This window comes from Balaenoptera borealis (assembly GCF_965194805.1).
Source record: "Balaenoptera borealis genome assembly, chromosome: 2".
Taxonomy (NCBI): Eukaryota; Metazoa; Chordata; class Mammalia; order Artiodactyla; family Balaenopteridae; genus Balaenoptera; species Balaenoptera borealis.
Window position 1 is genome coordinate 45,140,647 of NC_138867.1, and position 17,686 is coordinate 45,158,332.

The 17,686-nt window shown below is 39.9% G+C and overlaps 1 protein-coding gene across 3 annotated transcripts in view; it reads right to left on the bottom strand.

Moving 5' to 3' along the window:
* Window positions 1-4,158: 4,158 nt before the first annotated feature.
* Window positions 4,159-17,686, bottom strand: part of ANKRD55 (ankyrin repeat domain 55) — a 502,662-nt gene continuing 489,134 nt past the window's right edge. For all 3 annotated transcript variants that reach the window (XM_082382340.1, XM_082382339.1, XM_082382341.1), the window contains 3 exons: window positions 14,616-15,256; window positions 6,986-7,078; window positions 4,159-4,645 (listed from right to left, as the gene is read on the bottom strand). In XM_082382340.1, coding sequence (XP_082238466.1) covers window positions 4,524-4,645; window positions 6,986-7,078; window positions 14,616-15,256 — 856 coding nt within the window. In that variant the 3' untranslated portion in view covers window positions 4,159-4,523. The remainder of the gene's footprint in view (window positions 4,646-6,985; window positions 7,079-14,615; window positions 15,257-17,686) is intronic.

The following is a 17,686-nucleotide window of genomic DNA, read 5'->3' on the forward strand; positions in this document are numbered from 1 at the left end:
AAGCTTCTGCCTGAGCCTTTCCCTGCAGTCAGCAGGCAGCTTTTAAACCACCCTGAAGCTCTCTCCCAAGTCGTGAACCAAACAGAAACAAGAAAGCATTTTGCAGAAAAAAAATTTTTTTAAGTGCTCTTAATCCTGAAAGCTTTCCTCCCAAATGTTACATCTATTGGTGTGCTGGTAAACTAGATCTCAAATAAAAGAAAGCACTGATTTGCAGTGTTTGCCAATTTTCATGGTGTAAATGTTCCCACCATGGCCAGTGCCAAGCCACCAATGTTCACAAAACTCCTGAATATTAGATTCAATAATCAAATCTTGCAAGCAGGTAAGACCTAGCTCCAGCACATCCATGAAAGCAAAATCTTATTCACTTTATAAGCCTTTATTAGAATCATACAAAGGGCTTTATGGAAGCTTGCATCTTCATCCATAGGTGAAGACAGGATGTGGCAAAGGGAAGACAGTGATTGCTAAACTCCCTATGATAGAGATTTAATGGGCTAGCTCTCAGGGACTAGAGATTCAAGGGAGGGAAGAGACCCTAAATGTTTTCAATTCATTTTTTCTTTGTATTACATGCCCCTGGCCCTCCACTCCCCCCTTGCCCCAAGTCATTTGTTCGGAGAACACTGGGATAGGTATCTTAGAGTAAACTACTTAGACATGTGAGAACAGTGCCTTGGTTTTCAGCTTTTCTTGAATTCAAAGGCTTGCTTGGTTTCATCATATACATCTGCAAAAACTCCTCTCATAGCTTCCTTCTAGCTGTAAACTATAATGTTGATTGGCTTCACCTTCCGTTTATTGTTCTTACATATTTTCAGAAACTGCTCTTGTCATCTAGCTCAGCAGCTTAAATAAGTTATACTTTCAAATACAGTTAGTGTTTGGTTCAGTACAATACAAATGGCAGAGCAGGGCTTAGCAATGAAGTCTCTCTAGTCCCATGGTCCACATACATAATTCCCCAACAACTGTATTCCTGCTCCAGAAATTTCATAGGTGTTGTATACCTTTGGCATAGCCTCCTTTCTGGATTTATTTATTCAGACTATCTGCCATCCAGGCAAAGTGGAGCTACAGTTAATATTTGTAGGAAGAGCCCACCAACCCAGTAATTCGTGCTAAACCAGAGTTTTTGGAAGGTGCAGTTTTTTCCCCTCATTTTCCTTAGTTCCCTTCGGCAATTTCTTCCGGTAAACACTTAACTCCAAGGCTCTCATCTTCCTAGAATTAAGCCGATATAAATAGACTCTTGTGACTCCAGCTTATTATCCCTTCCAACTCTATTAGGTCACAGCTTGACACACAATATGATTTTAGAAACCCACGCCACGTGACTGATTAGAAATATAGTGCCTCCCAGAAAGACAAATATAACCATTGATTCTGATTTTGCCCCTACTCTTTGAGTGTACTGACGCATGTCTCTAAGCAAGTGTATCCCAGCATTTTAAAAGTGGTCTTTTGAAAATAACCCTTTGGAATCCACCATGGGCTTAAATGGGGTAATTAAGAAGGAACATATTTAACCTTAGCATGAAATACAACACTCAAGTCAAAAACTAAATTAAAGGAACATGATAGCAGCTCTCACATGCAGTAGCTAGACATTCTTATTGCTTTCAGGGGAAAATGATATTTTAAAACTGGGAAATTCTATCAGAACCACATATTTCCTAGACATTGAGATAGAAATATTAATACTGGTAGATGAAGACTGTCAACAAACTGTAGGTCACTATCAAAACTACTGTTCTTCAAAGTGAATACCTTCCCATTCTGACCTCCGTTTTAGTCCAACCTTGGTCTTTCGGGCAGCTGAATGAGTTCCAGGACATCTCCAGAGGCCAGATCTGGGAAGTCAATGAATAAATTGTATGAAAAGCCGAAGAGTTTCCAGTCAGCGTGTTCTTCTGGCATAGCTGTCACCAGAAGGACAAAGGTAGCTATCACATTAATATGTAAAAAACAGGAAATATCTTGTTAATAAATCCTTAGCATAAATTTTATTAACGGTGAATGGTAAATCACCTTGCAATTGCTAGTGGTCCATAGACTAGGAAAAATGAGAGCAATATTCACTTTATTGTGGTGGTCTAGAGCTGGATCTGCAATATCACCAAGGTATGCCTGTATTAGCTGTGTTGCATTGGGCAAATTACTTATCACTCTCTGCGCTGGTTCCTTGTCTGTACTTGGGGGATACAGGTTGATGTAAAGATCCAAATGAAATAATGTATGCAAAGTTATGATCCTTAGCAATGAAGGGAAATATAAGTGGTAAAAGAACAACAAAAAAAATCATTTTAGAAGAAAAAGTTGCTTGAAAATTTTTTAAAGTTGGGCACAACTTGGTGAACACCTCTGATTTGGTCAGTAAAATATTGGCCGAGGAAGACTCTACCCCAAACAAGCAACTTTACCTAGAGACAAAAGGATAGCTGCTCTATTTAAAGAGGTGGTCGTGGGTAGTACATTAAATTTTCATAGCTAAGCAAAGATTGTTAAATCAACTTGGATGGAAAGGCCCAACATTAGAAGATTCTGTGTGCGTACATATAACTGCAAGTGTTGGGGGAATAGTGGGTTTTATACAGGGGTGTTTTGTTTTGTTTTGATTTATTGCTTTGACCTCTTAGCTATCCATTTGGTGATCTCTTAGGGCCTGAGCTTTTGTTAGTGTGGTAATCTTTTGAATAATTCATAAATATTCTAATTCTCCCCTTTCCTGACACAAATGGAAGGACTGCATTTCTCTATCCCCTTTGAAGTTAGGCATGTCCATATGACTTAATTTGGCAAATAAAATGTGAGAGGAAGTAATGAGACTCACCTCTGATTTTCTCTATTTTGGTGACCAAGGAAGTACAAGTTGAAATGGAATCTACATCAGCCAACTCTGCCAGTTGGAAATGGGACATGCATCGTGAATGAGAAAAAAAATTGTGTTAGCCAATGAGATTTTGGGGTTTGTTACTGAAGCAGATGCTAAGCTATCCCAGCTAGTCTAGGCAGTGTAGGGCCAGGTATCTACTTGTGGATGGACATGGATTCAGAAGTAGCTAGGTGACACAACTGAACAGCCTAACTGATACTTACAAAGAATGATTCTTCAAAGATAAAAATAGCCCACAAAAAAAAAAAAAAGGAAGAAAGAAAGAAAGAAAAAAGAAATGAAACCCTTCAGAATCTATGTCCTGAGAGCTCTTCCATTTGCACCAGGATTTGATCTGCCTCTAGCTACTGTCTAGCTTGGGAGCTTGATCCATAGGCTTTCCCTTTTATAATCCCCGATTCAGATAACTATCATTAGCAAAATGAGACTGTGGACTAGTAACTTCTTCCATTATCACTTCTTACATCTCTCTATCTTGCCAACTCCCTATCTCCCTACTTCCATCCCTTCCTTCTTTCCTAAAAAAAAAATTAGCTGAATGAGTGGCTAAGTATGTTCTAGGTATTGTACACATTTCTAGAAGTGCAAAGCCAAAAAACTGTGATTTGGCCTCAGAGGAGCTTCTATTTAGTTAATGGCACAGTCTGACCTCCCTAAATAAATAATACTAACATAAAATGGTAATGTTATACTTGAAATATTTGCTGAATAACATGCAGGCTTGGAAATAACATGGAGTGACTATGATCTTATATGGCTAAACCTTGAACTTTCAATCAATCCAAACAATACACAAACATCTTAGTAAGGAGATCTGCAGTTAGTAGTAGTCTTTCAAAGTTTGCTATGTCATAAGTATGGGAATGTCTTGAGTAGGCAGAGACCTTTATTTTGAAACAGAAAAAAGAATGATTAAATATGTAGAGTATTTGAGGAATGTATGAGGAATGTCTATTTCATTCTGTTAGGGCAGGATGTAGACCTTTCCAACTCACATGATCTTCTCAGTATCAGAGCAATCAATCATATCTGAAAGTGACAATAGGTGGAAATAATCAAATAACAAAGAAGATACATAAACATTGTTAAGTGATTTGGGCTCTAGCCAGGACTTAACAATGTTAGAAAATACTTTGCAGATGATTGTACACTTAAAAGCCATAAACACTGACTGATTAAAGAAATTTACTATTTTAATTTTAATTAAGTTTTCTTAGTCCAAAGTAGAATTGCAATAAATGTAAAAAACATGTATGGAATGTACTTTCTTTTTTATTCAGCAAAGCATACATTTTTTAAAAACATAAAATCATTCAAAAAGACCAGCAAACATGCCACAAAGCAAACCAAACACAGCTAAGTTTCCCTGATGATAACATGTCATGACTTTTTATTTTGGCATGTAGAGGTCATGGAAACTCACAGACTTACAATATATGCACAAAGATTCTAAGTGCTTCTAAGTGCTTATTTGGAACAAAGAATTTTGAGTTGTAAAACCATGAATGGCTTATAGAATGCAATTTACTAAATTAGTCTTTGTTCTTACAAAGTAATCTTATCCTTTGACAGTTGAAAATATATATAATCTATATTTTTACAATCAGTGACCCACAGTCACTGATTAATTTTCATCATTGGTGGAACTGGCAGAGTTTTCACTCTCTTCAGCTGGTGGGCTGTGTCCCCGCTGGCTTGGGATAGCAGGAAGCACTCGGTTTGTCCGTAGAGGTTCTCCAGATAGAACTGGGAGGAAAGAATAGAATGAAAAACTTTCAAGGTTTGCATCTCTCAGAGTCTCACAAGGAATGATGGCGGAGAACTGTGTTATTTCTGAAGGAATGGAGGCCCTTCTAAGAAGCTTTTCTTGGGGAGACCTAAACTGCAGGAGAAAGCCATGTATATCTATCTATCTATTCAGGCTTACCACGTGTAGTCAGGGATGCCAAATATGCACAAAAACAAGGCAGGGCCAAGTTTGATCAAAACATGATCAGGCTGTTGGTGCCTAGCAGAGCCTTCTTTTCCTTGGGTGGCGTAGCCCTTGATGGCCAGGTCAGCACAAGGCTCTAAATAAGCCCCAAGACGTTTGTACTGTGCTTTCATGCAAAAGTCAAAAGGTTCTCAGGTTTCTTTTAGGAAAAACACTGTACCTTTCCACTTCTTTTTCATAGAGCTACAGTTGATCAAAGATCTTTATCTTCCCATCTCCTTAAATTTAATTGTGAAAAGCAAAGCCCCTGGGTTCTGCCAAAGAAAATCCTTTGGCTTCCCCAAGCCACACCAGGATTCAAGGCTGAGTGATTCTTCCCTTAATGAGATGTCTTTGTGACTACATTTCTGCTTAAAGACAAGGTCAGACTTGAATTTCATTCAATGATTGAATTCACACCATCCAAAACTCTCCCTTTAGACAAATTAGTAAGGGCAAAGGAAATAATCTGTCAAGGCAGAGATCTTAGTTTGTGCTACTAACTCTGTGTGTGACTTTGGACAAATCTCTACCTCTCCCTTTCCTTATCTGAAAGAAAACAGAGTTGTACTAAGACTGCAGGGTTCTTTGTTTTTACCTAAAGGGTTCTAGAACTCTTGCTTCATCCCATTTGAACTGTAGCCTGGGGCAGAAAACATATATTGGATATTTACTCTGTGCAAACAGCTGCAAAGGGTTTTATGTACATTATCTCATTTAATCCTCTCAACAGTCTTATCAGGTTGCACTACTCTTATAAGCTAAGTGAAGAAACTGAAGTACAGAAAGGTTAAGGAACTTGTCTTAAATAGGGCAGCTTCTAAATCACCTAACCTCTGCAATTAAGAAGATGTGGAGAGAGAGAGAGAGAGAGAGAGAGAGAGTGTGTGTGTGTGTGTGTGGATGTGTGTGTGTGTGTGTGTGTGTGTGTGGATGTGCACACAAGTGCTTGAGTACATGTTATAAAGGAGTGGGTTGGGATAGGAAGAACAGGAAGGAAGGAAATTAAAATCAATGAGTAGGGGCTTCCCGGGTGGTGCAGTGGTTGAGAGTCCGCCTGCCAATGCAGGGGACACGGGTTCAAGCCCTGGTCCGGGAGGATCCCACATGTCGTGGAGCAACTGGGCCCGTGCACCACAGATGCTGAGCCTGCATTCTGGAGCCCGTGAGCCACAACTACTGAGCTTGCGTGCCACAACTACTGAAGCCTGTGTGCCTGGAGCCTGTGTTCGCAACAAGAGAAGCCACCGCAATGAGAAGCCTGTGCACCGCAATGAAGAGTAGCCCCTGCTCGTCGAAACTAGAGAAAGCCCACGCGCAGCAATGAAGACCCAACGCAGCCAAAAAAAAAAAAAAAAAAAAATCCAATAGGTATTACCTGTTTCATGTGACAGCTGACTCAGTATCCTGTAATTTTGCTTCTGGCTCTGCTACTTACTACCTAAATAATGGGAAAGTTATAAGACCTCTCTGAACTCAAGTTTTCTCATCTCTACTGCCTCAGAGTACAGATATAAGGATTTACAAACTCAGAATTTCTAGGCGTGGGGCTCAGGAATCCCCTTTATAACAAGCACCCCAGATAATACTTAGGCACAGGCAAACTTGATCACTTGGTGAATAGAATGTATTAACAGTTTATACTGTGAGAAGTTTTGTATAAAATAACGCTAAAAGTAAAACTGATGAACAGCATCTACTTGATTATTCCTTTCTGCTTAGGAATGCATAGCCTGTGAGTGCAGAGGTAAGACACATTTCTATCTGTCCAACATAGTAAGGAAAACAATGTCAGGAAGCCAGTCTTAAGAGAAGAATTTTTAAAGCATTAAAGACATTAAATAGTACATAGAAAAATAAACTTCTGTTATTGTTTTTATAGTCCAAACACAAAAATTCCTCCAGGGAGGGAGTATTTTTTTAAAGAAGCATTACCATGTTGGATGAAGCTTTAAAGACTGTCTCTATTTTATTTTCCTGTAATTTACAGGGTTTGGCGCCTGATGTTCTCTTGAAAAAAATGAAAGTAAACCAAAATAACATTTAGCCCTCTCTAGACGTGTTAACAGTGTTAACCTTTGCAAAGGAAGCTGAGGAAGATTCAAAATACTTACATTTTTGGTCTGGTAGGGGAGCCAGGTTGTTCCGGGTGAAAGGAAGATCCCAGATTTTAGGTCTGTTTGGGGAGAGATGCTGAAAATTTTGTCCTGGGGACAAACAGTTTGTATCAATCATATGAGACTCAACCAAGTGCAAATTATAAAATCCAATGGATAAAAGAATCATAAAATTGTTATAGATCATGAAATTTATGATGTTAACAACAATAACAAAAAAATACTAATAGCTATACCATATTCAGTTTCTATCACATGCCAGTCACCGTTTAAATGAAAGGAAAAGGTATCAGAAATCATTTCTTGAGTAAACTATTTAAATTTTATAAACAAGCACAGTTGGCCATGTACTCTACAAAACTTTAAAGTTTGAAAAATAACATAGGGTATTAGTGTATCACATACTGGTCAATCTGGGTTGAATGAGTGGGTGATGAGTAGGATATATTCTTCTAGAGCTGTTTCTTAGTACTGGCTGCACAGAGAAATTATCTGAGGAGTTAAAAAAAGATGCTACTCTGGCTAAACACCACAGCAAATAAATGAGTATCTCTGGGGCTGGGATAGGATGCCAGATTTTTGACAGCTCCCAGGTGATTCTGATGTGAATCCAGGATTGAGACTCACTGATCAAGAAGATGGGAGCTGAGTGAAAGCACGTGGGAGATCTGGATGATCTAATTTAGATGACCAGTAGAGTTATGCTGGAGCTATGCATAACGGCTCTTAAATTTTCAGGAATTTTGTGAGTCGGTTGACATCATACTCGGTGGCTTGACATCAGCCATGGTGGGAGTATTTACATCAGGGAAATCAGCAAGTACTGATTTTTCTCTGAAGAGCCACCTATTAAACATTTATTAGCACATGACTGATTACAAGAGATGGATGTTCCAAATACCCGAAAATAGAAGGGACTACACAAAAGTTAAGTCCATTTAACAAGTTGACCAAATGGTATAATAAATAGGAGTTTGGGCTCTGGGGTCAGACAGGATTAGGCTTAATTCCCAACTTGGGCAAGTGATGTTCTGTCTTTAAATCTCAATTTCCTCATGTAAAATGCAGAAAATAATTTTATCTGTCTTTTTCAGTTGTCATAAAGATTAGGAGAACAAAGGTAAAGCATTTAGCTTATAGAGTAAACAATAAACATTAGCAATTATTACAGTGTTATTCTGTGGCATGTTTAACATGATCTCCTGGACAGTGGGGCATGTATTCATTTGATCTTTTGTTTAGTAGTCTAGTAGGAACCAGAATCACTACAGCAACACTCATAGGGTTTAAGTCTTCCGTGTGGGTAAAGCAGTCCTTAGAATAGGGGAAAAAAAGCATTAGCCATGATCCACCTCCCACCTGCTTCGGTGAGTTCAGTGGTAGATTTGTAGGGGCAGTCATCTGAGCAGTGTCATTTGATGTCATTTGATGAATATTAAGCAAAATTTCTAGTCTCCTTGGTGGACATTTTGCCATTATATTTTTATTCCTTTGAACTTTGAAGGTTAAATAACCTCACAAGCCATTATTTAAAAAGAAAACATTCCTAAGTAGAATTACAATAAAACCCGTATCAGTTCATACCTGATTATTCATGCATGAACACTTGAGCAGAAATTTGCAAAACCCAAAATGAGATAATGATAATTATGGATAATGCATATTGAGTACTTACTATTGTCAAGGACTGGACTAACTGCTGTAGGCATAATCTCATTTAATCCTAACAATCACCTTCCCTTGTGAGATAGGTACTATTATCATCCCCATTTTACAAATGAGGACACTGTGGCTTGGAGAAGTTCTAAATTGTCTGCAAGATCACATGATGGGAAGTGTCACCCAGGCTCTGGACCTAAAATCCACACTATCCTGCCTCCTTAGGGGCCAAAGCAATATTGATAGGATGAGAGAAGTGGCAGAGAAGGACTTCAGCAGTGATTTGGGAGGAGGTGGGAGGAGAGTTAAACTTTCTTCCACACTGGCATTTTGCTCAGTTTTGAAGGACAAGGCAGAATGTGCATAGTCCAAAGTTCTCTTATCTGTGCTGTAGGCACCTTCAGGGAGTGTCCAGCCTGTGGGGACAGGGTTGAGGACCACTGTCTTTTAGAATAAAAAGGCAGGAAACGTTTTCATCGTTAAATGAGGAAACAGAAGCGAATGAAGATTAATAATAATTCAGCACTCATCTATTGCAAACTCACTGTATTCCAGAGCCTAGAGTACAAACAGAAGGCAAGGTGCTCAGGAGGGGCTGATGGGAAGAGAGGCAGGTAAAGTTGTACTTTTGAAGGCCATGAGTAGTGCTGTGAGGGTATCAAACAAGAAAGAAGGATCCAGAGAGGTCAATGTGTCTTGCATCCCATAGACCTCGCTTGAACATCTGCTCTGCTACTTCCTAGCTAGCTCTGTGACCTTAGGCCGGTGGGCTAACCACTCTACTCCTCAATTTCTTCATCTCTAAAATGGGGATAAAAATTCCTCTCCTGCAGTGCTGTTGAAGGGGAAGTATGTGGTTCACTGCTCCAGAGGAGGCTTAACAAGGCAGAGATATTCTTTTATGATGGATAGTAAAAATGGGTCACACCTCCTACAGCAGTCAGGGTAACTTCTACATAGGAGGCAAGTTTTGGGCTGGTTCTTAAAAGATTGTAGGAATCTGTCAAGCACACAGTGGATGGAAAGTAAAAATAACATGGGCAAAGACGTCATAGAGTAAAAAGGTATGTAGTTGTCTAGGAACTGAGAGATATTCAAGGAACTGTTCAAGGGGATGGGGGGTGGGAGGAAAGGATTTGAGACGGGAGGTGCAGAAGTTGAGAATGGGAAGTGAGGCCAGGCCACGTTGGGAGGACTTTGTTTACCAGCTAAAGAATCTGGCCTTCATTCTGTTAAGATGCAAAGCTTCTGATGGGTTTAAACAGAGGTGGTCACAGCATCAGACCTACCTACTATCAGACCTGAGGAGGAGAGTGCGTTGTTGCTGGGATACTCTAGAAAATTCTGGAGAAGAAAGTTCTCTCTTGAGGGAGAAAGGAAGCAAACACTTTCTTAGCTTCCTTGTGATAGCTTGCAAATAACCAGGCTGGTAGCAAACACCACAGAGCTTTCTGTTCAATTTTCTCTGAAAGCTGCTCTCAATGAATTAAGCTGATGTGCTCCAAATTCCCTCATTAAGTTAAGTGCCTCATCCTGCATCTCTCTCCATCTAGCCCACTGACAGGTCTCAATAAATGTTAAGCAATAATCATTACAGCTAAATGTTCAGGGCTGCTGATGTAAGCACAGGACATTAGCTGCCAGGAATTCAAACGGTAGCAATCACTGCTAGTCCATATTATTTCTACTAAACCCAGGGCGGGAAAGGAGAAAATCCAAAGTAAAGGGACCATCCAAGCTCGAACCAGTGGTGCTGTGGTATGATTTATAGTATCCAATTGCTTTACTACTTTAGGTTTCAAATCAAGTATGGGAGCTCAATGTAGAAATCTACTGAGTTTCAACCTGCCTAGACTAACAACTTAAACCCCTTAAGCGAACCCTCCCAACTGTACTCTGGAAGCTTCAGTAGTTCTGAAAACAACACCTCAAATTGGGTTAAAAATATTCACAAAAATAAAATCTATAAGGCAGAGAGAAATCTTTTTATTTTGGGGAGTACAGTGTAATTTTTAAGAAAATCACGTTGTAGGTAATTTGGTAAGCATACTAACAAACTGGACTTTGAGACTTAAAGAGAGAAATATGTACATTACCATGGGATAACTTCCTATTTAGGAGGTCTGGGTGCAAGTTCTGAATACGTCCTTAGTGACATATTCAGAACAATTAGTTGTAAGACTGAGCAGATTCTAGGCCATGTAAATTATAACTGGCAAGGGCCTCATGAAACAAAATGGTCCCAGACTCTGTATCCAGAGGGTAGGAAAACTGTAGCCGAGAGAGATGACATGTCTTGCCTTATCAATCAGGGCTCATTCAGGAAAACAGAGACTTCTTTAGACCTTTGAAACAGAGGGAATTTCATACAGAAAGGTGGTTATACTGGTTGGTGGAAAAGGTGAGAAGCCAGAGGACAGGGTAGAAGGACAATCCCGAGATTAACCACAGCAGGAAGATGCAACCACTTCTAGGCTGGAGTGATAAGGGGAAGAGTTGGTATTACCAAGGCTCAGAAGCTAGTGGGAACCAGAACCACAGAGTGAGGGGCTTTGTAGAGGAAGTGGGAGGAATTGGAACCCCTGTTGGAGAATCCATAGGAAGCAGAGGGACACTGTGTAGAACTACACTTGTTTTCCTCTTTCTCCTGCTCTTACTCTTTTGCCAGTGCCTCTTGGTACTTGGCCAAAAGTACCTGGAAGCAGCTGCAAGGGAGCCTGGGAAGTGTAGTTTCCTGAGATACAAAGTAGAGCTGGAGGGAAGAGACTAGATCTGAGAGCAAAAAGGCAGCTGACTAGCACGTTTACTTAAATGTCATCATCTTTTAAACAAAGATCATCTGTAGCTTGTCTCTAAGGCATAGTGCTTAGCATAGGGCCTGGCACATAGTTAAAAAAAAAAACCCACAAATGTGTATGTGTGTAACAGTACAATGCTCAATCACTGTTCTAAGTATTTTATATGTATCAATTTGTTTAATCTTAACAGCAACTCACAGCCCTACATGTTAGGTATTTCCTCCCATTTTTGACATGAAGTAACAACGGCTCAGAGAGATTCAGTAACAGCAAGTAAATGAGAGAGTCAGAATTTGAACCCAGATAGTGTGACTTTAGAATCCCTCTCTTGGGGCAATTCCCTGGCAGTCCAGTGGTTAGGAGCTGGCTCTTTCACTGCCGTGGTCCCAGGTTTGATTCCTGGTCAGGGAACTAAATCACATAAGCCGTGTGGTGCAGCCAAAAAAAAAAAAAAAAGAATCCCTTTCTTAACCACTGGATGTGCTGCCTCTTCATAAATCAGGATAATAGACATTATCCTTTAAAGACATTACCCACTAAAGAATGAGTGAAAGAACTAAGGTCCTTTCCGTTTAAAACTCTTATGATTTTGTATCTAAACATGAGAAGAAAATCAATTTAAAGTGAGTTGTATAATCAGTTTAGCAAATCCAAGTACCTTAAAGTTCATTTATAGGCTGAAGATTCTTGGGAGTTTATCTTGTCATGACTCAGTTACCTAGAATGGTTCCTAGTTATTATCAGCATTCAAAAACATTGGTTGAAAAAAATAAATGCTTTGGTACAGGCATGGCTAATTATTTGACATTCCCTTGGAGAATTCTGCTTCTCCTTTTCTGCCCCATAGGACTTTTCAAGTTACTTCATTGGAAAAGTGAAACAAATCCTCAAACCAATTTATTGAATTTCCTTTTATTTTAAATAATATAGAAGGTTTTAGATGGCACATGTGACAGAATCTACTCGTTCTCTATCCAATATCTATTCTCTTTTTCCTCCTAGAAACAAAAATCCAATTTTGGAGGGACGGTCATGTACCCAGTTAAAAGGATCCAATTCCCAGTCTCCCGTGCAGATAGGCATGATCATGTGACTAAAGTTCTGGCCAACGAAATGGAAGCAGACTGTGGAATTTATGGGAGATAACTTATTAATGGGAGCTAATTCAGCTGGCAGACATCCATTTCCGCCCCCCCCTCCTTCCTTCCTCCTGCTCTGTCAGATATTATGAAATGTGAAATGATCCAAAGGATGAAAGGCATAGGTTAAGTTGTAGAGCACACAGATGGAAGGAGCCTGGGTCTCTGGTGATCATGGATTCACCAAGCACCTGGGAACCATCACCTTCGACTACTTTCATATGAGAGCAATAAACTATGCTGTTTAAGCCACTGTTACTTTGCATTTCTGTTACAGGCAGATGAACCCAATCCTAACTGATATAGAAAAGACAGCCCAAGGCTGTCCTGGGAACAGAACAAGAACAAGACTTTCACAAATTTCAAAAAATTTTCAAAAAAGAAGATATTAGCTAAGACAGGACTAACTCCAGAAAGCAGGCTGAGTCAAGGCCCTGGAGGCCACCAAAGTGTCAAAGACAGCAGATCAATATCTTTTCTTCCTCACCGTTCTGCAGAACACAAGGAAAAACTACCCACGCTTCAGTGCTTAGTGGAGGAAGTAAAATCTTGAGGGAAGTTTTTCTCAGGAAATAGCCTTCATGTGTTTATTCCTATCTATCCTGCGCTTAAAAACATATAAATATGTATGAGGGAAGCCATACTCTACCTCACAGGTTTCAGACATCAGGCACATGAAGATGAGTGAGGAGAGCCAGACTCATGCTGCATATTAAACGGGAAGGAATATTCCTTATTTCCGAAGATATACTGTGCTCCTCTACTTCTTAAAATACACATAGCCCTCTTGGGCTTTCATTTTTCTACTTCTGAAAGAAATATGGGTTCAAGCAATATATCATTTTTCCTCTTAACCCTACTATAAGAAAAACAACAACAGAAACTTGTTGGTAAGAACAACTGACACTCCACGGAGAGATACTGGAGAGTGGTGCAGACTGGGTTGAACTGGGGACAGTGATGTCCAAGTGATGTCTATGGGGATAGTGGTTACTCAGATCCAGGCAATTATTGCCAAGTGAAATTTGGGTTCAGTGTTGCCAGACTTTTCGATTTCTCAAGAGAAGCTAGAGTTTTAAATTTTTATGTAAAACTTCATGATTTTTAAATATTAGTAATTAATTCACTTGATTACTGAATTAGTAATGAACTGATTTTGGAAGCTGTTTTGCAGCCTCTGCTTTAGAACGATAGTTCTTAGTCTCTGGTATACATCAGAATCACCTGGGGGCCATTAAAAAAATAAATAAAAATTTTAGTGTGATACATTTGTTTAACACAAATGTTAAATGGGAAAATAGATATGTATATATTGCTTGCATGTGTATAAAAATATAGATTCTTTAGTGTGATACACTTATTTAAAATGTATATATACATATATATTTAAATATGTATAAAATATCTCTGGAAGGTAAAGACAAAATTAATAACATAGCTTTGGATGAGGGGCACTCGGTAGCTGGGGCAAGAGGCAGGAGGGAGAATTGCCATGTAACCCTTTGGTGTGTATGGAGACCTGAGCCACACATGTGCGAATGTGTTCTCTTTCTACACGTATACATAGAGGGCATCGCCATTTTCCCTTTTGCCTCACCAAGATCTTGGTTCAGTAGTCCTGGAGTGGTCATTGAACACATGATTTAAAAACAAACAATCACACGAACAAATCAACCCCTCATAGGTGATATCGCCAAGTATCCCTGCTTAAGAATACTTGCTAGTGGAAATAGTAATATTCCTGCTCTAATCTGCCAGTCACCACACATACCTGCTGCGATGAGAGAAGATGAGAAGGCACATACTTTTACTTGATGATTGCTCTCAAGGTGGAAAAGCAGACTGTTTCCATAGCCTGGAAATCCTGAATCCAGTAGACTCAAGGGAAAAAGGTAGCCTAATCACCCATTTCCATTCTGAGCCTGTCCTCTAGGCTACCCACTGTCACTCCAGTTCCTAACCCAGGACTGCATGACACATTTCTTGTATAGAATCTGTCAGAAATGAGAAAGAAGGAAGCAGGGACATTACCTGATGAAGGATTATGTAGATGAGGAAGATGTGGCGGCCATGACACCTCCTGGTGACTGGATCTGCTGGTAAGCAACCTGTCTAGCAGCTTATCAGAAGAAGACACAGTCCAAGCTTTATAGAACACCTGGTTATCGAGCAATACCTGGCAGCCAGTTCTGTTATTCAATAAATCCTGCTCACTTAGGCTTTTCTGAGATTGCTGGGCAGCATGATGAGTACCAGAGCTCAGGCCAGCATGGGAAGTGGCCCCCTGGGAGGCTGTCAGGAAGTTATGGCCTAGGGTGATGGGTGGGAGACTCTGCGTTCTGATTGGTGGAAGCCCTTTATGGGCCAGGGGCTTCTTTTCTGGCAAGTGGTATTTTGAATTCTCTGAGGTCCTCTTCTTAAAGTCAACCATAGCCACCCGACCACCAGGCTGTTCTTGGCAGTTGGTATCCACGTTGCTGTCAAAGGTGGTGATGATGTCATCAACTTCCGAGGTGGGCTCTCCCCTGTGCCAGTCCCTGCTGTGATCTTTCTGATAGGCCCTCTGCTCTTCTTTTTTGTTCCTGCAGAAGATTTGATTGAGCATGCTGAATCGTCCCTCCTTCTTCTGGGGTCTACTCTTCTGGGAAGGAAGGGGTCGAGTAGGCTCTGTTCTATGGGAATATAAAATAACAAGGATGCTACGTGAGGGCAGGAAGTGGAGACACCAGCAGTAACCACACAATAGACCTCCCTCTATTCCATCCACCTGAGCAGGTTGTCTGAGATCATCCAAAGACACTCGAAGCCCTCTCAAGTCAAAGGTGATGTGCAAGAGCTACTCACAACCTCCTTGGCCATCCCCTTCCTTGCCATGGTCAGTTCTCTGTCCAGTTAGAACATTTCTTAGTTAGATTTCACCTGCTCCCTCAGGAACTATCCTTTCAAATTTTGTTTTCTCCCAGGGATCAAGTAAGCTGAAAATATCTCAAAGTATTACTGTTCTCACTTCTTAAGGACAGTCAGTAGGAGTGCAAGCTTTAAGTCAAAGAGATGAAGGCCAAATGTGGAGTTCAGGCTTCAACTAGCAGCAGCAGGGTGGAGGTTGCAGATGTCGGGGGAGTGTGATTTTAGGCTTTCTCTGAAAGGGATCCCAGGAGATCTGGGCAGAGCTCTGATAGTATCCACCTTAGGAAGCCTGCCCATTTTACACTGTTTGTGTGTTGTTTCTTGTTGAGCTTTTACTAAATTTCCTATTGAAAAAGTGTACTAAAGGAAGCCGAGGAGAGAAACTTTTGTCTGGGCTTCAGCTGCAGAAGAGGAAGTGTGTATGCCAGAGGTTGGGCGTGGCAGCAGAAGAAAATGAGCAATGCCCAATGAGCAGGCAATTTCTAAAGGAAAAAACGGTCAGCAGCTGTCCGGCTGGCTCTTCTTGTGTGGAGAGTTTCCCTGAGGCACTATTCTGTTTTTGTTCCTTGGAAAATTCTGTGTTGTTCTCTTCTGAGGCCACAATTGATTTAATGCTTTCTGTGGTATGAGTTAATGATGAAACCTGACCGTGTTCATGCCCTAAAAGCCAGATTGCAACATTACTCTTTGGAGTGAGATATTGTAATATGTAATTTGAAAAAATCACCCCTCATTTTGGCTGCATATAATGAATGGTTTTTGTTTTTGTTTTTTTTCTGCAGGTCACACAGTGTATAATTGAATCTTTATTCCTGTGATATATTTTTATCCTCCTTTCACCTTCCAATAGGCTTTTTGAAATATTAAACACAACTTCTGGACTCCTGATACTACCAGTGAGAACCCCAGGAGATCTCTAGCATTCTTTCAAGTTTCCCCGTACAGAATATGCCCCTGTGCTAACTGATGCTACTTCAGCATCTTCTACAAACAATCTCCTCCTCCTTTTAAGGTTGTGATTTTGGCCAGTGGGTCTCAAAGTATGGTCCACTGAACCTGGAGGTGAGGGCCCTGACAGTCTTCAGAAGTTTCATGAGGTTTAACCTATATTCATAATAATATCAAGATGTTGTTTTTTTCACTGGTCTGCTTTTTACACCAAGGGTGCAAGAGAGCAAGTGGGTGAAACTGTGGGCTCCTTGGCACAAATCAAGGTAGTAACAACAATAGACTTTCATTGAGAAAATTGCCATTAAACTTAATAATGTCCAGTAAATGTTATTAATTTTACTAAATATTGATCCTTGAGATACATTTTTTCGATAAAATAGGAGGTACTCATAAGCAATTCTACTATATACTGAAGTACAATGGTTGTTTTGAGGTAAAACATTTGTGCCGTTGTTTGAGTTGCTAGCTGAACTAGGCACTTTTTTCATGAAACATGATTTTTATGGCTTATAGACAAGCTGTGGTTATTTGGAGATGGGCATTTGATTTCTCAAAAATGAACAAAGTGAGCCTGTCATTTCAAGGTAAACAATTGACATTAATTGTTGCCAATGACAAAAATCTAGCTTTCAAGCAAAAATGAGAATCTTGGAAAATTTGTATGCACACTGTGAGCTTGACAGCTTCCTGATACATAGAGGCTTTTCTGATGAGATCAGTGGTGATATTAACAAATGTGATTTTTTTTCTGGTATTGTATAATGAAATGTACTATTTGGAAGATCTTCATAACTAAGTAAACCAATATTTTCCAAATGACCAATGCAAGATATTATAAAATCATGCATAGATGTAAGACACATTTAAAGTGCTAGAGAGATGACTGGATTTTAATGTAACAGAATTCAAAAACTTCACTGATATGGTGACAGAGTCCACATTGCCACTAAGCTTTAGGAAACTACTACTTGTCAAGTTTTGGTGTAGTATCAAAGGAAAAGTATCCACAGTTATCTGAAAAGGTTCCTGAAATACTCCTCCCTTTTTCACCTACATATCTATGTGAGGCCAGATTGTTTTCATACACTTCAGTCAAAACAACCATATTGCAATGGATTGAATGCAGAAGCAGATGTGGGAATGCAGCTGTATTCTATTAAGCTTCTATAAAGATATCAAAGAGACTCAAAGAGCAAAGTAGAACAAAACTGCTCTTCTCATTACATTCTTTTGGTTTGTTTTGA